At 42.3% G+C, this 22797-nt stretch overlaps 1 protein-coding gene across 4 annotated transcripts in view; it reads right to left on the reverse strand.

Moving 5' to 3' along the window:
* ano6 (anoctamin 6) overlaps window positions 1-22797 on the reverse strand; it is a 149680-nt gene that overhangs the window by 23943 nt on the left and 102940 nt on the right. For all 4 annotated transcript variants that reach the window (XM_048549480.2, XM_048549483.2, XM_048549481.2 and 1 more), the window contains 6 exons: window positions 21330-21390; window positions 19991-20133; window positions 19366-19443; window positions 16603-16831; window positions 15521-15690; window positions 9757-9854 (listed from right to left, as the gene is read on the reverse strand). In XM_048549480.2, the coding sequence (XP_048405437.1) occupies window positions 9757-9854; window positions 15521-15690; window positions 16603-16831; window positions 19366-19443; window positions 19991-20133; window positions 21330-21390 (779 nt within the window). The remainder of the gene's footprint in view (window positions 1-9756; window positions 9855-15520; window positions 15691-16602; window positions 16832-19365; window positions 19444-19990; window positions 20134-21329; window positions 21391-22797) is intronic.

Raw genomic sequence — 22797 nt, forward strand, 5'->3', positions numbered from 1 at the left:
TAATGGTATCAATGTGGACTTCACCAGTTTCAAAATCTCCCCCTCCCCAACTGCATCCCCAAACCAGCCCAGTTCGTCCCCTCCCCCCACCGCACCACACAACCAGCCCAGTTCTTCCCCTCCACCCACTGCATCCCAAAACCAGTCCAACCTGTCTCTGCCTCCCTAACCGGTTCTTCCTCTCACCCATCCCTTCCTCCCACCCCAAGCCGCACCCACATCTACCTACTAACCTCATCCCACCTCCTTGACCTGTCCGTCTTCCCTGGACTGACCTATCCCCTCCCTACCTCCCCACCTATACTCTCTCCACCTATCTTCTTTACTCTCCATCTTCGGTCCGCCTCCCCCTCTCTCCCTATTTATTCCAGTTCCCTCTCCCCATCCCCCTCTCTGATGAAGGGTCTAGGCCCGAAACGTCAGCTTTTGTGCTCCTGAGATGCTGCTTGGCCTGCTGTGTTCATCCAGCCTCACATTTTATTATCTTGGAATTCTCCAGCATCTGCAGTTCCCATTATCTCATGGGTATTGAAGATGCTGGTTTTATCTCTTCCTGAGATTTTCCAATTATCTGACATGTTTGACATGTCTGGCAAAATTCCGCTACATCCTTATGCTGTCCAGGCCAGTAAAAATGTTTTTGTATTAAGGCTGTAGCTTTTCTTACTCATGGAAGATGTCCTACTGGTAATTCATTCTGCTACCCGCAACACCTCCTTTCTATAATCAACTGGTGATACAACTTGATGAACTTCTGCCCACTTCTCATCCACCTGAACATGTGATGGTCTTCATTACCTCATCAAGAGACATCATTTTTAAGATAGCAATATTCTGGAATACACTCAGATTCTTCTTCTGCGTACACTTTTGGATACAATTGCTTCAGTGTTTCATCTTTCTGTTGTAGTTCAGTTGATTTCTCTTAACTAAAAATATCCACTTTGTCCTCCACCTGTTCTTGCTTTGTCTCAACCAGTCATTCAAACATGGTTTCTGATTATTCTACTTTGAGTTCCTTTCCTTTACTCTTTGATTTTTCCTCCTGCTTCAACTGCTGGCTTTGTGACCTTGTTATCACAGAATCAGGAAAATTCCCAGGATAAACTTCCTGCAATACCTCAGTTGCCTGATTATCTACTGGATTTTCAATGACAGTAGGCAGCACTCCTACCTGTAATCCAGCTATATTATTATCAAGGACAAACTGTATTCCTGGAACCAAGAGTTCCTCCAGTGCTCCTACCACCACTTCTACACTTTTCACCAGACACTCCAATCTCATGCTATCTAATTGAACATTTCTCGTCTCACCACAAATTTCATACATTAGCACTTCTTCCGGCAATAGTCCTTCTGAATTACACATCTCTTCATCTCTCGTCATCAAAGATTGACTTGCTCCTGTACCTCTTAAATCAGTAATTTCTTTATGTGCTCCTCCTGGCATATGTCAGTAAACCTTACCCTTGCCAGTAAATGGTTTAAAGAAGATCTGGCACTTGCTTCTCAAGAAACCTCCAACCAGGTTGTACTTTCTGGTCCAGCATTTTAGCCTCCAGTGTGTTTTCCTTTTCCGTTTTAACAAAAGTCAGTGGCTTATCCAGTTTCCCTACACCGATATTCCCAGTACTTCTTCCAAACCACCAACACTGTGACTTCACATGGCCTACTTTATTGCATGAAACCACCTGAGCTTTTTAACTTCTCTATCCCCTTCATGGATTTCCTTTTTACCCTGTGGTAAACTATCTTTCTTATCTTCAATGAGATCTACTTTCCCATACCACCTGAGGATTTCTCTTTCCCCAATTTCTATCCCTCGCAGATTGAAACTGATGTTGGAAGTCAGAAGTTGATTACAAACCAACTATTAATCATCAGCCATTTCAGCTGCTAATCATGTGGAAGAGCAAAGAGTTAAAACTACATGATTTGTCACTTCTTCAGGAAGGGAATTTTTGAACTCTTCCAAAATAATTCTCTCTCTAAGAGTGTCATATGATTGACTAATTTTAATCCACCTATCAAAATTACTTCATTTGATCCGTTGAAACTCAATGTACATTTGACCAGGTTATCTCCTTAGATTCCTGAAACATTGTCTGTAGGTTTCTAGCACTAGCTCATAAGCACTTAAGATGCCTTTCTTCACATCCTCATACTCTCCAGATACCTCCTCTGATAGTGATGCAAACACCCCACTAGCTCGACCTACCAACTTGTTGGATCAACAAAACCCAGTTAGTCACTGGCCACTTCATTTGTTTAGTCAATTTCTCAAATGAAAGGAAAAATACTTCTACATCCTCCTTGTCAAATTTAGGTAATTCTTGGGCATGTTTAAACAGATGCCCACCAGGCCTTTGGCTACAATCAGTTTGCTCATCCTCACTATCCTCCTCACTAAGCCCACCATCTACCTTCACCTCCACTCTTTTAAGTCAAGCTTCCTGTACACTTGCCCACTTCTGAAGTTCAAACTCTCTTTCTGCTTTTCTTCTCTGTCTCTTTCTCCTTTCCTTCTGTGATAGCCATCCTTTCATTTTCTTTATGTTCTGCCAGGGTTATTCTTTCCTCTGATTTTAGCTGTAATTCAAACGGTTTCAGTTTCTTTTCACCTTCAAGCCTCTTCATCTGCAATTGAATTCGAGCTATTTCTAGCAAATTTAAATGTCTAGGTATTGCTTTAATTACCTCCCCCTTTCTGACAAAAAGGGAGGTAATTAAATCAAAGGGAGGTGATGGCCTAGTGGTATTATCGCTGGACTGTTAATCCAGAGACCCAGGTAACATTCTGGGGACCAAGGTTCGAATTCTACCACGGCAGATGGTGGGATTTGCATTCAATAAAAATTTGGAATTAAGATTCTAATGATGACCATGAATCCACTGTCAATTGTCAGAAAAATCCCATCTGGCTCACTAATGTCCTTTAGGGAAGGAAACTACTGTCCTTACCTGGTCTGGGCCTACTTGTGATTCCAGGCCCACAGCAATGTGGCTGATTCTCAACTACCCTCTGGGCAATTTGGGATGGGCAATAAATGCTGGTCCTGCCAGCGATGCCCTCAGCCCATGAATGAATAAACAAAAGCAATCACAACTCCAGTTTGTCTGCCAATTCCGACAGCCTTGCCTTGCCCACATTTTGTAAAATTCCTGAAGTCACTTCTACCACCCCCAGAAAACTCTTCGTGGCTGAAACAGCCGTTACTACACAAAGGATGCCCTGTTTACACCAACCGATTCAGCACCTGAAACAAAACACACTAACACCTACCACTTGCTGCCTTTGAGTCCAACCCTCAGCCCAAATTGGAATTAGAAAATTACTTCCTGGCAAGAATCCCTGGTTTGTTATGAACCAGATAAGACCCCCTCAAAATATTTTAAGAAAGTAGCCTAGACCCTAACTTTTCTGATTTTTAAGGTAGATGTGAAGTATGTGTTCCAGATGTGATGAAACTAGCCAGACCACTTGATGTTAAGCAAACACAATTTATTAAAATACTAGGGTTAAAATACAAAAAAACAAGGAATTTATATTAACTATTGGAAAACTTAATTGAATAACAGATGCAGTGCCTATTACTAATTAACAGTTGCAACATAGCAAAATCCCATTGGCACACCTCTTCACAAGAAGGTAAATTCAGGCAGACTCTGACACACCACTCAACATCGAGAGAGATTTCAGAGAAAGTTACAGTTAAGTATCATTAACTGAAGCTCCAACTCTTCTGAGACCCTAACAACTGTCTCACTGCTACAGCTAAAATATACTAGAACGCCTGATCTGGGAGAACCGGTCACTCCCCTTCCATTGTTATGACTGCTTAAAAAAACACCTAAAGGCCTCTTAACCTATTGATGTAGGCCAGATCCCGTAGCCACTTCAGCGCCTCTGTCTTTACAATCTCTCTTCAAAAATCCCAGGACAAAATAACCTTTTTAAAGTGACAGCATCGTCACATGGGGATGCTAACTTTTGCATGAAATGGTATATCACAGTTCTGCCTTCCTGTTTAGATGGATGTATAAGATATTGCGGTGTTATACAGAAAAAAAGTAACAGATCTTCCAGAATTCAGCCCAACATCCGTCTCTAAGCCAATGCAATCGGGCTGCATTTTCCCAAAAAATTGAATAAGTATCAATTGTCACCAAGGGTTTCTCTTATTAAGCTCTACTGGGTCTTCTCACACAATTTCACAAAGTTCATGTAATTACAAATAGACTACATCTCTATGGTGTCACTATCACACTATTTAGTTCTCGCCAGCAGCAGTATTCACCACTGCCAAGACGTTCCGATTATCCCACTGACAGGACCTTCCAACTGTCCCACCGACAGGACCTTCCAACCGTCCCACCGACAGGACCTTCCCATTGTCCCACTGACGGGACCTTCCGACTGCCCCACCGACGGGACCTTCCGACTGTCCCGACAAGGCTTTCCGATTGTCCCACTGACAGGAACTTCCGAATGTCTCACTGACAGGACCTTCCGACTGTCCCACCCGCAGGACCTTCCGACTGTCCCACCCGCAGGACCTTCCCATTGTCCTGACAGGACCTTCCGACTGTCCCACCGACAGGACCTTCTGACTGTCTCACTGACAGGACCTTCCGACTGTCCCACCCGCAGGACCTTCCGACTGTCCCACCCGCAGGACCTTCCCATTGCCCTGACAGGACCTTCCGACTGTCCCACCGACAGGACCTTCCGACTGTCTCACTGACAGGACCTTCCGACTGTCCCACCCGCAGGACATTCCAATTTTCCCACTGACAGGACCTTCCCACTGTTCCACTGACAGGACCTTCCCACTGTCCCACTGACAGGATCTCCCGACTGTCCCAACAAGGCCTTCCAACTGTCCCACTGACAGGACCTTCCCATTGTCCCGACAGGGCCTTCTGAGTGTCCCACTGACAGGACCTTCCGACTGTCCCACCCGCAGGACCTTCTGATTTTCCCACTGACAGGACCTTCCGATTGTCCCACCGGCAGGTTATGGATTCCTCTACATTGGGGAAACCAAGCGGAGGCTTTGGGACCGCTTTGCAGAACACCTCCGCTCGGTTCGCAATAAGCAACTGCACCTCCCAGTCGCGAACCATTTTAACTCCCCCTCCCATTCTTTAGATGACGTGTCCATCATGGGCCTCCTGCACTGCCACAATGACGCCACCCAAAGGTTGCAGGAACAGCAACTCATATTCCGCTTGGGAACCCTGCAGCCCAATGGTATCAATGTCAACTTCACAAGCTTCAAAATCTCCCCTTCCTCCACTGCATCCCAAAACCAGCCCAGCTCATCCCCTCCTCCCACTGCATCCCAAAGCCAGCCCACCACGTCCCTGCCTCCCTAACCTGTTCTTCTTCTCACTGATCCCCTCCTCCCACCTCAAGCCGCACCTCCATTTCCCACCTACTAACCTCATCCCGTCTCCTTGACCTGTCCGTCCTCCCCGGACTGACCTGTCCCCTCCCCACCTATACTCTCCTCTCCACTTATCTTCTCTATCCATCTTTGGTCCGCCTCCCCCTCTCTCCCTATTTATTTCAGAACCCTCTCCCCAACCCCCTGTTCTGATGAAGGGTCTGGCCCGAAACGTCAGCTTTTGTGCTCCTGAGATGCTGCTTGGCCTACTGTGTACATCCAGCTTCATACTTTGTTACCAGACTCTGCCAGCTTGGTCTTAAATTATCAACCAGGTCACTGTGATATCCACAGTTAGAAGGAACATTCACACAGTGCGGGAAGAAAGTTAATGGGCTTCTGCAGTCCACAGATCACAAAATGATTATGGTGCAGAAGGCGGCCATTCAGCCCAAGGTGCCTGCACCTGCTCTTCAAACACGCATCATTGCCTACAACCTATTCCTGCTTTATTCCCCGATGCTCCTGCATACAGTTTCTATCAAACTAATCCCCTCTGGAATGCTTCAATTGAACCTGCCCGCACAACTGCAAGCTGTGCCCTGGGTTTCTTATTTGTGTTTTCTGCTTTATTTATATTTCTGATGTCAGCCAGACTCTTGGTGGCTCTCTCATCTCTGAATCACAAGGTTCCTGGTTTTAGACCACTTCAGGGTTTTGAAAACGAAAATCAAGACTGACACACACGTGTAGTATTGAAACAGTGCTACATTGTTGGAGGTGTCAAATTTTGGATGAATCATTGCCCTGAGGCGCCATCTGCCGAATTGGAGAGAGCAAAAAGAATGGGACTAATTAAGCAACGAGGCTGAGAAATTGCTGAATGATCTAAACGTGGATTATTGATGACCGTTTGAGCATGGGTACATTTATCTGACGTTCCAACATACATAAACTTAAACTCATTCAGAAAAATAGAGCGATGCATTCTCTTCTCCAGGAAGTCTACATTTTTTAAAATTATCCTTTGCTTGCTGCCTTAAGGTTCCACATCATTTGGCATTAATCTCATTGGCTTCTCTCACTCTTCATTTTTCTACTTAGGTATGTGGAGATTTCCCTTGCCATCTGCCTCAACTGTACTGCTGAACTCCCTCAGTTTCTAGAATACTGTTGAAAAAATGTTGCTACATCCACGGGCCGCCTTTAAACACCTCTTGAAACTTTCCTCTTTAATCACTACTTCAGCAATCTCCGCGTATCTCCATCCAACTCTAGTCTAGCACTGGATGTTGTAGTTTACTATGATATAAGGTCCAGTATATAAATGAAACCCGAAAGAACTGCGGATGCAGTAAACCAGAAACAAAAATAGAAATTGCTAGAAAAGTTCAGCTGGTCAGGCAGCACCTGCGGAGAGAAATTACTGTTAGCATTTCAGGTCAAGTGACCCTTCCTCAGTTCCGGTACATAAATGTATCGGATTTGAGTACAGAACCAGAGGATGGCAGATCAAAATGAACATGTCAAGGAAGTTAGAAAAACAACAATGCAAATGATCAGAAACAAGATTTTAAAAAGACCAGATTAGATGATTCAAAATTTTGGTTTAGTAGATTCCGTGATGGATTGAATACTATGTGGGAATAGTTAGGTGAGTGAGTCAAATAGCAGTGCCTTGTTCTATTTTTGTATTCTCAGTTGTGAACAGGAATGTACAGGTATCTTATGAATATTCATAAGTATTAATTTGCATATTTACACAAAGTAAATTTTAACCTACTTCCTCCTTCATGGATCAATTGATTTGACTGAGTGTTAATTTTAGGGGACGAGGTGGAGCACATTGTTAAGTATTTTATGTCCTGAATACAAGTTTGAATGCATTCCAGAGAGAGTGACTGTAGCTTTCTGTCATTTAATAGAATGCCATTTCATACAATTTCATCTGTCAAAACTATTAAAAATACACAAATGTAGATAATTCCATCACAAAATGTGAAGATAGCAGGGAAGAGGAAACACAAGTGTGGTTTTGGTCAGCCATCTTCAGTTCTGATGAGTTTGTTGTTCAGGGAGGGAAATGCAAAAGACTTTGCCTAAAGGAAAAAGCAAATGATCTAAGATAGAAGAATGGTCAATTCAGTATCATTCCAACATGATTATGCACATGTAATATAATTATAATAAATACAATACTCAAAAGACTAATTTTAAAAGCTAGATTTTTAGTTTAAGATGCTGAAAAAAACACATCTCATATGGACCATACTGTGGAAATACTCAATTGCTTCCTAGGTTTCTCCAGGAATACTGGGGACAGTTCTTATGACCGTCACTTGGACTATGAATTTTTGGAATTGATCATCTGATTCTTACAGAAATTGTTTGTTTTTCATTACCCAGCCACTCTTGTCGCTGTTTCTGGCAATTCACGATGTTGCTGTTCTTCATTCCATCTAACTCATTTAAGGGCAGCTTGGTGGCTCAGCAGTTAACACTGCTGCTTCACAGTGCCAGGGTCCTGGGTTTGATTTCAGCCTCAGGCAGCTGTCTGTGTGGAGTGTGGACATTCTCCCCGTGCCTGTGCAGGTTTCCACCAGGTGCTCCGATTTCTTCCCAGTCTGAAGATGTGCAGGTTAGGTGGAGTGGCCATGCTAAATTGCCCCATAGTGTCCAGGGACGTGCAGGTTAGGTGGATTAATCATGGGAAATGCAAAGTTACAAGGATAGGGTGGAGGGGTTGGGTCCGTGTAGGATGCTCTTCAGAAAGTTGGTGCGGACTCGATGGGCTGAACAACCTGCTTCCACACTGTAGGGATTCTATGATTAGTTGCACCAGTGTTGGATATCTTCTTGATACTACTATTTATGTGCACGACATGACAATGAACGTAGGCAAACTTTCTATTGTTGAAAAGACAATCAAACAGAGTCCTGCCTTCACTCAATAATTTTCCCTGTCTAAGCCAATGTCCTGAGGCAAATTAAGCCAGTTTACCAATGCATAAAAAATTCAGTGAGCTCAACATGGACTCGTCATCAAACCTGTGAGCCTTCTACTCAGGAATGCACCAGTGACTCATTGCTTAAATTTGCTAACAAATTGGGGAAACCAACTCTGAACTTAATAACAGAAGTAACTGCCATTCACACTCACAATAAAAGATGAACTACTTCCTATTCCCACCAAATTATTCAAATCATGTCCACGATCAGATATGAGACTCATTCATTAATCATCGATGGGCGAGTTTGATTTTGGCGTTCTATGTGGTACTGACATTGTGCATTCACAGGGAGTGGATACCAGGAGTCTGAGAGCAAGGCGCATTAGTGGAAAATCCAAAATAGACCATAGTATAGGATTTACAGCAGGTCAATAAACTCCCAGAGTAAGGTGGAATGTCAGGAAATAAATGCAAATGTTGAATCATACATGCCTTCAATGGTCAAAACTTTTAACCTTATCCATTCGTCCACTTTTTTTTAGTAATCAGAGTTAAAACAGATTGCTATTTTTGCCTTGGTGAGCTATGGTAGTTCCTGGACAAACACACACTAATTTTAAAAGTCGCACCAATACTTTCAATTGCCTTCATGGCCCTGACCCTCTATATCTATACAATCTCCTTCAGCTCTACAACCCTTGAAATATTTGCACTTCTCTTTACTCTGTACCCTTGAGCATCCCAATTCATTGGTGACCAAGTTGTCCTCTGTTCTCGGAGAATCTAAGACCAGAGGCCATAATCTCAAAAGTAAGGGTTGCACATTTATGACAGAGATGAAGAGAAATCTCTTCTCTCAGAGGAAAGTAAATCCATGGAATCCTTTACTGTAGGCTGGCTGCTGTAGATGGGTTGTTAAGTATATTAAAGACTGAGACAGATCTTTAAATCAGAAATCAAGGGTTATAGGGGAAAGGCAAGAAAGCAGAGTGGAGCATTATCAAATCAGCTGTTACCTCATTGAATGGCAGAACAGATCTGATGGGCAAAATGGCCTGCTTCTACTCTGGTGTCTCATGGTCTTGTGCCTTGAGATGCTTAACCTCTAAGCTCCAGAACACTCTTCCCTCTCCTCTAGTTCACATTTCTTCTTTAAGTTATTTCTTAAACCTACCTCAAGAGCACGTTTGGTCATCTGATCCAGTATCTTATACATCTTACTGTTCTATATTGCTTTATGATGCTCCTGTGAAATTCCTTAAGAGATTCTATCACATAGAACATAGAAGAATACAGCTCAGAACAGGCCCTTCGGCCCTCAAAGGCATAAAACAAATATAAGTTGACATTGTTGTTACAGCGTATTACCTTGTAAATTTCTAGAATCTTTTACACTTGGGAATTTATTAACTTACGGAATGAGAACTTCTTGAACGTTGTTCCATATTGCTTTTCCTCCCATTATAATCAGCAGCTGAGTTGACAGCTCTATAAGGCAGCCGCCTGGGTCACACTATAAATTTCACAAACAGAAGTTAACCTTTAATAAAAATCAAAGAACTGCAGAAGTTGGAAATCAGAAACATAAATAGAAATTGCTGGAGAAATTTAAGTTCAAACAAAATGCTGTTACAAATAAATGACCCAAGTTTAAGATAATAATGCTTCATGCAGTCAAAGACACTAAGTTGAGGGAGTTGTGACAACTCAAAGACAATAGGAAAATATTCCCAATGGCACCAGATGGACTGCAATGGGGAGGAGACAAAATATAGTCCTAGTAAGGGACTCGATAATTATGGGTATATGTATCTATGGACAAGGGTGCCAAATGATGAATTACCCACCTAGTTTGCCAGAGTAAAGAAATGACAGCTAGAGAGGAATTTGAAAAGTGGTAACTAGGTACAAACATTGAATCATACAGTACAGAGGAGACTCTTCAGCCCATCAAGTCCATACTGCCAATGCAACGCTAAATCTATCCCAGTCCCACGTTCTGGTGCTAGGCCCACAGCCTTGAATGTTATAACATTTCAATTATTCATCCAAGTACACTGTAAATGTTTTTTGATTACCTGCCTCAACCAGGCATGCATTCGAGAGCCCTACCACCCTCTGGGTGAAAAGGTTTCTCCTTGCATTTCCTCGAAACCTCCTGCCTTTCACTTTAAAGTTATGTATCCTAGTTAGTGGCCCTTTGGCTAAGGGAAACAGCTATTATCCATTCACCCTGTCCATGCCCCTCATAATCTAATACATTTCTATCAGACCTTCCCTCAACCTTTTCTGCTGAAAAGAAAACAACGTGAACTTACAGCTTCTCTTCATAGCTAAAATGCTCCATCCCTGGAAAAACCCTGGTGAATCTCTTTTGCACCCATTCCAGTGCAATCACATCCTGCCTATAGTGCAGAGATCAGAATGCCTCAACTGATAAGGGGAAGTGTCCCTATGCCTTCTTAAGTATCCTATTAATCTGCCCAACCGCCTTCAGAGATTTGTGGACAACACCCCATAATTCCTCTGTTCTTCTGAGTTTCCTAGTGTCCTGCCATTTACTAAATACTCCTTTTCTTGTTACTTTTTCCAAAATGCATCACCTCTCGCTTTTAAGGATTAAATTCCACCGACCACTGATCCACCCATGTGACCAAACCATTCATAACTTCTCATAACCGAAGACTTTCTTCCTCACTGTCAACCGCCCGGCCAAACTTCCCGTCATCTGCAAACTTATTTATCATCTCGCCCCAGTCCTCCTTTCACCTGCGTTGTTTATGTATATCATGAACAATAAGGGGCCCAGCACTAAGCCCTATGGTACACCACTGGACACTGGCCCCCAGTCATACAAACAGATTCTACCACCTACATAAGAAAGTAAGAACTAGGAGCAGGAGGCGGCCATCCGGCCCCTTGAGCCTGCCCTACCATTTAATAAAATCATGGCTGATCTTTTTGAGACTCAGTTCCACATACCCGTCTGCTCCCACAGTTCTGCTGTAGACTTACCAAGTATCTGCTGCGTATCTACTTTAGCCAGACCTGCATATTTTAATAAAATTCAGTTTTGCTTTTTAGCAGATCTTCTTCTTTTTCCATAAAACTTACGTGTTATTCCTAAACTCTACGCACCAAGTCTCATTTGCTGACCCTTCCAAGATATTGTCCCTCCTTACTGCAGTAATTGACCCATTAATTAACAATCTAACTCCAACGCTTCTCATGTGCTGCCTAGAGATCCTATACCTGGGAACCCTAGCACATGTTGGAAGAACATGACAAAGAACAAGAATGGTGAGGAAAAGGAGTAAATGCTATTAGAGGAATTAGTTTCTAAAACCAAAAGTTAGGTAATAATTTTTCCTTTATTGTCCAAGACACACACAAATTGGAAGAGACAGCAGATCTGGAAAATTAACATGCAGCTAAAGGGGCACCAATCTGGTGCAGCAGGGACATAGGCATCAGTTCTGGGATAGAAAGGAGCTGTGTTGATGAAACTGGTCACATCTGAACTAGTAAAAGTTAAAGTCACCACAGTCTTATGCTATGCCTGCCTCTTTGTAGGTTACTAGGACCTAAGCTATGCCTGTCTCTTTGTCCCAAGCTATGCCTGCCTCTTTGTAGGTTACTTGGACCTAGGCTATGCCTGCCTCTTTGTAGGTTACTTGGACCTAAGCTATGCCTGTCTCTTTGTCCCAAGCTATGCCTGCCTCTTTGTAGGTTACTTGGACCTAGGCTATGCCTGCCTCTTTGTAGGTTACGTGGAACAGTCCCTCTTCCGCACCTACATTGGCCCTAAACCCCACCTTTTCCTCCGTTACATTGATGACTGTATCGGCGCCGCTTAGTGCTCCCACGAGGAGCTCGAACAGTTCATCCACTTCAGCAACACCTTCCACCTCAACCTCAAGTTCACCTGGACTATCTCTAATACCTCTCTCTCATTCCTGGACCTCTCTGTCTCCATCTCGGGCAACCACCTAGAAACCGATATCCATTTCAAGTCCACTAACTCCCACAGCTACCTAAATACATCTCCTCCTATCCACCTTCCTGCAAAAATGCCATCCCCTATTCCCAATTTTTTCGCCTCCATCGCATCTGCTCCCAGGTTGAGGTATTCCACTCCCGTACATCTCGTCCTCGTTTTTCAAGGACCGCAATTTCTCCCCGGCAATGGTCAAGAACGCCCTCGACTGTGTCTCCCACATTTCCCATAACTCATTCCTCACACCCCCTCTCCGCAATAACAACTAAAAAAGAATCCCCCTCGTCCTCACATACCACCCCACCAACCTCCAGATCCAATGCATCATCTTCCGACACTTCCACCATCTGCAATCTGATCCCATCAACAAAGACGTTTTTCCCTCCCCACCCTTATCTGCTTTCTGGAAGGACCACTCTCTCCATGATTCCCTTGTCCTCTCCACACTCCCCTCCAGCCGCACCACACCCGGCACCTTTCCCTGCAACCGCAGCAAGTGCTACACCTGACCCACACCTCCTCCCTCAACCCCATCTCAGGCCCTAAGAAGACTTCCCACATCAAGCAGAGGTTCACCTGCACATCTGCTAATGTGGTATACTGCATCCGCTGTTCCCGTTGTTGCCTCCTCTACATTGGGGAAACCAAGTGGAGGCTTGGGGACCGCTTTACAGAACACCTACCCTCAGTTTACAATAAACAGCTGCACCTCCCAGTCGCAAACCATTTCAACTCCCTCTCCCATTCCTTAGACATGTCCATCCTGGTCCTCCTGCAGTGCCACAACGATGCCACCTGAAGGTTGCAGGAACAGCAATTCATATTCCACATGGGAGCCCTGCAGCCCATGGTATCAATGTGGATTTCATAAGCTTCAAAATCTCCCCTCCCCCTATCACATCCCAAAACCAGTACAGCTCGTCTCCACCTCCCTAACCTGTTCTTCTTCTCACCTATCCCCTCCTCCCACCTCAAGCCGCAATCCCATTTCCTACCTAATAACCTCATCTCACCCTCTTGACCTGTCCACCCTCCCTGGATTGACCTATCTCCTCCCTACCTCCCCACCTACACTCACCTTTACTGGCTCCATTCCCACCTCTTTAACTTGTCTGTCTCCTCTCCACCTATCTTCTCCTCTATCCATCTTTGATCCGCATCCCCCTCTCTCCCTATTTATTTCAGAACCCTCTCCCTCCCTCCCCCCATTTCCGATGAAGGATCTAGGCCCGAAACGTCAGCTTTCCTGATCCTAAAATGCTGCTCGGCCTGCTGCGTTCATCCAGCTCCATATCTTGTTATCTTAGACCACAGGGCTGCTCTCTCAATAAAGAGAGTCAACTGGTCGTGGTTCACCTGGAGTTCCACCATGCCTCTGTGGAGGGAAGAGGTTCAGAAGGAGAGTCCTTCACGGTACCATCAGCGGGTGTGGGAATTGAACCCACACTGCTGGCAACATGTGCACCACAAACCTGCCATTCAGCCAACTGAGCGCACTGAACTACAGCAGATGTTTTATTAACCAGCATCTACAGGAGGAGCCTGTTGATTAAATATTCTGCTTGATCAAGAGGCCCACATAACAAACGTAAAAACACACACTTAGTAACAGAAATGTAATGAGGGGTATACACATCACTGTTATACTTTACTTACAGCATAAATTATGAAATTATAATGCAACTTTGCCTTAAATAAAACTTACTGGCAGATAGCCTTCTCACTTGCACTCTCAACTGACTACTCCGACATTGAGGAGAATGTGATAATACAGCAAACGTCTGGTATTTAAGGTATATAATTTTTTCCAGTTTATCAAAATACCGGTTTAGAAGGTGATGATTTATGGGTGCAATGGACTGTCAACTGCAGCGGCCAGTGCCCATACCGAGGGCTCTTGACTGCAGTAGGCCCAGAGCGAGGACCTTGTAGTGAAATCCTGGAACCATGCTTAGAACCCAGCCAATGGAAGTGAGCTCTATTTAAATACTTCCTCTTTATTCTTTTTTATCTTAAACTGGCAGTGGACTGTGGCCACAGAACACTATTCACTGTATTTCCCTAGGTATATATGACAATAAATCATTTAATCATTCCTTCATTCAATGTTCTGATGAAGAGTCGTTGTGGGCTTCAAACATTAACTCTGTTAAGTCTGCCAGACCTGCTGAGTTTCTCCAGCATTCTCTGGGTTTGTTTCAGATTTCTAGCAACCACAATATTTTGCCTTTATCACTGAACTTTGTGATTTATTTTTGGAACATGCACATTGCTGGGGAGGTCAGCATTCATTGCCAATTCATAGTTAGCTGAAAGACAGACCTCTTTTTGGAACTGATAACGGTTTTGATACAAGTTGGTGGTTTTCTGGGCTGCTTTAGAGGGCAGTTAAGAGTCAACCTAATTGCTGTGGAACTTCAGTCAAATATAGTGTCTCTGGGTGTGAGGTTGGAAAAGCACAGCAGGTCAGACAGCATCCGAGGCGCAGGAAAGTCAACATTTCAGGCAGAAACCCTTTGTTCGGACTCTCTTTCGCCAAATATTAGGGGCGGCACGGTGGCTCAGTGGTTAGCACTGCTGCCAGGGACCTGGGTTCGATTCCACCCTCGGGCAACTGTCTGTGTGGAGTTTGCACATTCTCCCCGTGTCTGTGTGGGTTTCCTCCGGGTGCTCCAGTTTCCTCCCGCAGTGCAAAGATGCGCACGTTAGGTGGATTAGCCATTCTATATTGCCTGTGCGGTTCAGGGATGTGTAGATTAGGTGGGTTACAAGGGGACAGGTCTGGGCTCTGATGTTTAGTGTGGACTTGTTGGGCCAAAGGGCCTGTTTCCACACTGTAGGGATTCTATTATTCTATTCTATTGGCTAGAACAGGGAAAGCATGGCAGGATTGCTTCTCTAAAAGGACAAAATTGAGCCAGTTGAGATTTTCACGGCAATCCAACAGCCTCAATTCATTTTAAATGCTACCAGCATTTTATCTCCTGAGTTTTTAAAAACGGAGTTAATAACCTCAATGTTACTATGGGATATGAATTCATCTTCCCTGACTATCATCTCGTTACCTGTGGATTTCTAATTCAGTAACAAAGCCACAGTCACATAACACAACTATAAAAATGTAAATATTAAATGTGTGATTGGCAAGCTAATTAAACATTTTCTGTGTTTATTCACAGTACCTCTTCATTTCTGAATCTCCCCAACCAGTAAACTGGATCTCCAGGATAACCCACAATCTTGCCTTTGAAGAAAGCAATGTAGAAGCAAGAGGAATAGTAGTTGACAAATTGGAAGAGAAACATCTTCACAGTTAGACTGTTTTCATAGTCTGTCTGTGTTCTTGGAAGCTCTGTGTAAAAAGGGAGGAATTCAATCATAAATAACTAAACTTAAAAAATAAATAATGTTTGTATGAGAAAATAATGTAAAAGAGAGAAGAGTTCAGATGATCAGCAAATCTATTTGTAATCTTTCACAGTGTCAAACTCATCATGTTCCCACTGCAATTTTTAACAAGCAATAACATGCATCTGTATAGCAATCCAGAAATTCAGTAATGCTCTGAAGTGCCTGACTATATCCTCCACAAACATTCTGATGAGGGGCCTGAACTTAGTGCCTTCTGGGACAAAAGCTACAAACAAAGTCAAGCAGATATTCAATGGGACCAAGTTGGATATCCCATTGTAATGAGGATGTAGATATACAATTCTGTTTACAGTATCAAGCAAATTGAGTCCAGGAGCATTGTGTCTTGAATGGCACATGTTTAGTTACTGCAATATATGCACAAGGTTAGGATATTATTGATTAATTTAAGCATTTAATAAGGAGTCCATTTATAAACTACTGACATTATCAATCACAAGATGGATTTCTCCTAGGATTTTTTTGTCATTCACAGGATGTGGCACCACTGACCAGAATTTATTGCCCATTTCTAATTACACAGATGGCAAATAAGAGTCAACCACATTACTGTGAGTCCAAAGTCACATGTAGGTCAGACCATGTAATAACAGCAGTTTCCTTCTTAAAGGGCCTTAAAGAAACCAACAGATTTCATAGTCATTCGTAGATTCTTAATTCCAGACATCAGTACATCATCAGCTTAGGCAGGGTTTGAACTCAGGTCCCCAGATCATTTACCTGGGTCTCTGTATTAATAGTCTAGTGACAAAACCACTAAGCTATCACCTTTCCTGACATTTAAAACGTCATATTTTGATCCATTCTGACTGAATTTGAAAAGTGAACTTACCAAAGTCCGTGATCCATATTGCCACTCTTTCATAAAGAATATTCAAAATCATAATGAACAAAAAGTTAATGAGAGATGCTGTTACAGAAGTTGCCATCTGTGGGGTCAGGTAGTCTTTGAGAGGTTCCAGATTTTCATCTATTGCTTCTGGCAGCTTGGCAGAGAAGTTAAAAAAGGCAGCCAACCGATAGACAATAATAGCAATTACTGTGGCAATAATTAATGAGATCTGGAAGAGTATGAGACAAAGCATTTAAGTATCATGAAATCCAAAGAAAATTAATTTAAAATCCATTAAATTTAACAGACATTCTTGATATTTTTAACTTTTAAACAATACATATTTCTGTTTTATAGACAGAAAAGAAAAACTCTCTCCAATATGCACTTGGAGTTTACAGAGATGCAGCAAATACAAGAACAGACTACCTCAAGAATACAAATTCAATGAACAGACAGTGGGTTAAATAAAAGGAGAGCTCCAAGAAGATCAGTAGTTTTGCATCTCTTAGCACACATTTATTGAATGACCATAAGGTGATTACCTACCATCAGCAAAACAACATTTTGATTCCTTGCTTTTTATTTAACTTTCAAGTCACTTAGTGTCTCAAAATTGCTCAATCTTTAATTTCTTTCCTAACAAATAATTTTAATATCTTTTATTTCTGTCAATTATTCACCATGTTCTTCTTGCTTCCTGTTTTGATTTTACTTTTTTTTACAATTCGCTTCTTACCCCATTTTATGCTCTTATCCTTCCCCCTCTAAAGCTTTCACTGACAATCTTTAATTCTTCTTTGTAGACAGCACTATGATTAAACATTCACAATGTTCAAAATTTGGTTAAGTAACGTCAGATTAGAAAACTAATACTGATGTTGACGTGTGGTCATGGGAAGATAGCACACAACTTCAGTGCACAGCTAGCGGGTGGCAATAAGGCAATGCCATATCACAGGATTCCAACATAGTGAAATGTGCAAATTCTTGGTTGAAACGTGTTATTGTTGAACAATCCATGATATGTGCACATAGTCTGTCTCTCTCTCTCTCACACACATAGACACAGACACAGACACACACACACAGACACACACCAACAGAGTGATGTTTCTGCTCTTCCTCCAAGGAGGCAAAAGGTTTTCAGTTTATCACAGGGTCCCTACAAATTAGAAGAAGGCTATTCAGCCCATCAAGTCTACACTGCCCCCTCAAAGAACATCCCATTCAAACTGACCCTGCATCTCCCATGGCTAATCTACCTAGTCTGCACATTCATGAACACAATGGGAAATTTAGCATAGTGAATCCATATAACCTGCACATCTTTGGACTGTGGGAGGAAACCTACGCAGGCTTGGGGAGATTATGTAAACTCTACACAGACAGTTGCCTGAGGCTGGAATTGAACCCAGGTCCCTGGTGCTGTGAAGCAGCAGTGCTAACCACTGAGCCACTCTGCTGCCTTGGTGACACCTTTATATGCCTTTAGAAAGGTGTCGTGTGTTAGTGCAGGCTTGCAATAGGGTTTGGGCTTATTCCTGATTTGAAGTTTTCTTTCCTTCTTCTCAAGCTTACTCCCGTTTTCTCTCCTGTCTCTTCACTTTTACTTTCAGTTTCTTCAATCTGCCTCTTTCATATCAATATTGTCTAGTTACCTATTTGGAGTATTTGGAACATTACCTATTTCTGCGAAACAAAAATGAACAGTCAAAGTGAATTGCTGTGCGAGGAAAAAGAGATTCTTTAAAACTTGGAGTGCAATACACTTATTTAGAAGATGAGAGAAAATACAGAACATTTTCACTCAAATGTTTACCTTCTTGTCTCACACTCTTTCTGTACAGGCTGTCCTCAACATTCCAGAGTTGCTAATCACAGCTCATGCTTCAGTATCACTTTGAGGAAAGGTGATCAGGGAGACTTCAAGAACTATCTCAGCTGTTCTGGCACAACAAGGTGTAGAGTTGGATGAACACAGCAGGCCAAGCAGCATCAGAGGACACCTGCTTGGCCTGCTGTGTTCATCTAGCTCTCTGCCTTGTTGTCTCAGATTCTCTAGCATCGGCAGTTGCTGCTTTCTCAGCTGTTATGGTGACTGAATGTGCACTGTCGGCAGTACTTAATGCATACTCTAACCATTGAAACAGAGAAAACAGGAGCAGGAATAGAACATTCGGCCCTTCAAGCTGGCTCCATGGCTGATCATCCAACTGAATATCTTGTTCCCACTTTCTTTCTCGACCCTTTGATCCCTTTAATCCGAAGAACCATATCCATCTCTACATCAATCATGCTAGCTATCTAGCCAACCTAACAATTGAATGCCAAGGTATTTCACAGAACTTGAAAATCTTCACCTCAGCTGTAACTGTTGCTACAGCGTTATTGAGAACTTAGATTAAATCCATGCAAAAGAATGATTATTAAAATATATATGGCTCCTGTAGAAGAATTAGTGCTTTCACAAGCCCAGCCATGATGGGGTTTTCCCCTCTCTGCCATATGATCAGTTTCTGCTGTTCAACACTCTTAGCATTGCTCAAATTAACTTTTGGCACACTGTAGCAAACATGCTCAACTGCTTCCTATTTTCCTCACTGAAAAATCCTGAAGTTTGTGGCTACATCACCCGCTTCCTTCAGGGGCAATTTCCAAGCATTTTCCTTTTAAAATAATCATGCTCTGCATTGACTGAACCATCCCCATCTCCTTGGAATAAATTAACAAAGTAATAAATAATATCAACACTGGACCTACCCAAAAAAGAACTGTGCTTCCACCGCAAACCAGTCGCATACATTTTCCACAGGCTGTGTAAGGAACCAACTCTTCTTCCTGTAAATAAAGAAATCATAACTATTATCAAGTGTTTTATAAAGTTAAAAACATGCAACTTTCTAGCCTGTCACTCAGATGAGAGACTTGATTTGAAGCCTCAGCTCTCCACATTGAAGATGAGTCAATGGTATGGATCTATATTTCAGGTTTGGATGGATCTCATTAAACTTGGACTGACTATATAAAAATGACTCTTCTTTTACCGAAGTGCAACTTGAAAAATGCAGTGCAAGTTACCACAAGCAAAATCAAAAGAATGTAAATTGTTCCGTTCAACATGATTGCATTGCCAACTTTGGATGGAAAAATAATTGCACAGATTGGAATTTTCTTCAATCTACAATATATCGGTGCCGTCTCTCAGTTTTCCTTTCCGGTTTTGAAAAAGCCACAAAGCAGAGATTTTCATTTTTATGTGAACCTACAGTGTGATTTGTGCATCTGATATAAACTTAAATGAAAAGGGAAAGCAAAATCTTGTCAGAAAGTCACCTTGTATGCATTTTAACAAGTATTGACAGGCATACTCAATCCACTCATTTACCTGTGTGATCGGATTTTTTTTTGGAATAGTGCATTTTGCTTCATATTCTGGTCGTCGTGGTTCTTCCTGCTCCAGTTCCACCGTGTCCCACTCATACTCCAATGTTGCCTGACGGCGTTTCCAGAACTCCAAAAACACAGTCACTGCCAAATATCATGTGGTGTTATAATAGCTTCCAAACATCAGTAATGAATTATTGCAGGATTTCACTTAGAAACAAGTCAAACGGAAATGAAATCCAGCAGCAAAGCTAAATTGTTTGGAAGGTTACTTGCTGTGATTTTGAATAAATTGATTATTAATGCGTCACAAGAAGCAGCTATTAATGCTGCATGGCGAAAGTAGTTCACAGCACAAGAGTGAAATACAGTTGTAAAATGATGACAATTTTCATAATGACCTTTCTCTGCCATTTAACCTTATTAGAATCCAAGATAATAAAATGTGAGGCTGGATGAACACAGCAGGCAAAGCAGCATCTCAGGAGCACAAAAGCTGACGTTTCGGGCCTAGAATCCAGTTCAGTTTAGACAGATTATTTGTGATGGATTGGGATTATGGGACTAGATGGGATCCATATCATTTGCTTACTTAGATATCACCAGATGGTTGTTTCTATTAAATCATCTAGGACAGATCAGTGAACATAATAGAATACGGATTTGCTGCACTCTTTCAGGAACATATAGCAGAAAAGTGATTAGCCAGTTGGCATGATATTGAGAAATGGAACATCACCATTTCCTACGGCACTGCATAGTTGCCTTGGGAGGGAGTGGCAGAAAGACAGGGTTCCAAAAATTCTTTTCAGGGTTCTTCTATAGCTGGCTGTACTTTCTCCCTTCCAGCCCATTGTTGTTTCAAAATGCATTCATTTCTGAGAAATGGGCATTACTAGCTGGGCCAGCATTTATTGCCTTGCCCTAGCTGCCCTTGAGAAGATGGTGGTGAGCTGCCTTCTTGAACCGCCACAGTCCATCTACTGTGTGTTGACCCAGAATGCCAGCAACAGTGAAGGAACGGCGATATATTTCCAAGTCAGGATTGTGGCTGGCTTGGAGGGGAACTCAAAGATGGTGGTGTTCCATGTACTTCCCGTCCTTGTGCTTCGAGATGGAAGTGGTCTTGGGTTTGGAAGGTGCTGTCTGCGAATCTCTGGTGAATTTCTGCAGTGCACCTTGTGGATGGTACACACTGCTGCTACTGTGTCAGTGGTGGATGCTTATCTAAGGAGTTGCTTAATAGATCTTTTTAGCGTTTCATTTTGCAGAAAGCAACAATCAGAAACAATGTAAACATAATGACAGTTTTGAAACCAAAACAGCTGCCATTTACTTACCCCAAATTCCCATAAACACTGCGTAGGCTAGAGTTCCATAGTTGTCAAATACAGACAATTTCTGTGGAAGATGCATAAAAACATAAGTAACCTCTGATTAATATAATGCTAAATATGAACTGGACTTTAAATGTTTAGTGCTATTCTTATAAAGTATTTTATTTTTATGTAGAATGTGTAATGCCATATTTAATTTCACACAATACCCAACACAATATGGAATCACTGGCATTTATAAAGGTGAATACACTGGGTTTTGACAAAGCTCAACATTTGGCACAAATTATGAGTTTGCCCTTCTCAAAAGAACAGATAACGGAAGGGAATGTCAGAGATAAGGAATTTAAGTGAAAATCTAATTACATTGTACTCAATTTCCATTGACAATATTTTGAAATTGAAATTAAGGTATAATTATAAGTGTTTTTATTTTTGCACTTCCTGCAAAATGAAAAGTTTGCAAAGGTGACTCAATCTACAAAAGATGCTTGCTTTAAGGGATACTTGCAATCGACTGAAAGTATCAATGACACACAGGCATGCAAATCTAATTTTTAACACTGCACTTTATCCCTCCTGGGTTTGACTCGGAGACATAATTTCTCTGTAATGCTTACTAAGAGAGATGATCTCAGAGGTCACCGCCCATTCTATAGCTCAACTCGGAACACATCTGCAGAATTTGATCCCCATTTAAAAGCCCGTGGCTCAGTGGTTAAAGCTCCTGTCTCACGATACTAGGGAACCAGGTTCAATTCCAACCTTGGGGACTGTCTGTGTAGAGTTTGCACATTCTCCCCGTGTCTGCACGGGTTTCCTCTGAGTGCTATGGTTTCCTTCCACAGATGTACAGGTTAGATGGATTGGCCAGGTTAACTTGCCCATAGTTTCAGTGGTGAGTTAGCATGGGAAATGCAGGGTTATAGGGATAAGGTGGGTGGGTGGGATCCTCTTCAAAGAGTTGGTGTGGACTGATGGACTGAATGGCCTGCTTCCACACTGTATGGATTCTGTGATAGAATTTTTTTTCTGGATTTTTAAAATAGAGTAGATGTGATGCATTAGGATTGTCAAAAGGCATTTGCCAAGTGCCACACAAATTGTTTTTCATCGCAAGAGCACATAGTGTTGAGGACGATATACTACCATTGGGGATTGGGTGACTAAAAGAAAACAGAGTCAGAATAAATTGATACTGTTCAGATGGGCAAACTGCAACTAGTAGAACATCAAACAGAGCATTTAGGGTCCTATTTAAATGTTATTTGTGGCTTATGTTAACGACTTAGATGAAGTGACCAACCACATTACAGTGAAATTTGCAGAGGAAACATATATAGATAAGGAAAGCTGTGAAAAGGATACAGAGAGCTTGCAAAGTGACACAGATAGGTTAAATAAGTGGCACAAAATTTAGCAGATGGAGTATCATTTGCAAAAATGTGAAGTTTTCCACTAACACGAGAAG

This window comes from Stegostoma tigrinum, chromosome 18, assembly GCF_030684315.1.
Source record: "Stegostoma tigrinum isolate sSteTig4 chromosome 18, sSteTig4.hap1, whole genome shotgun sequence".
Classification (NCBI taxonomy): domain Eukaryota; kingdom Metazoa; phylum Chordata; class Chondrichthyes; order Orectolobiformes; family Stegostomatidae; genus Stegostoma; species Stegostoma tigrinum.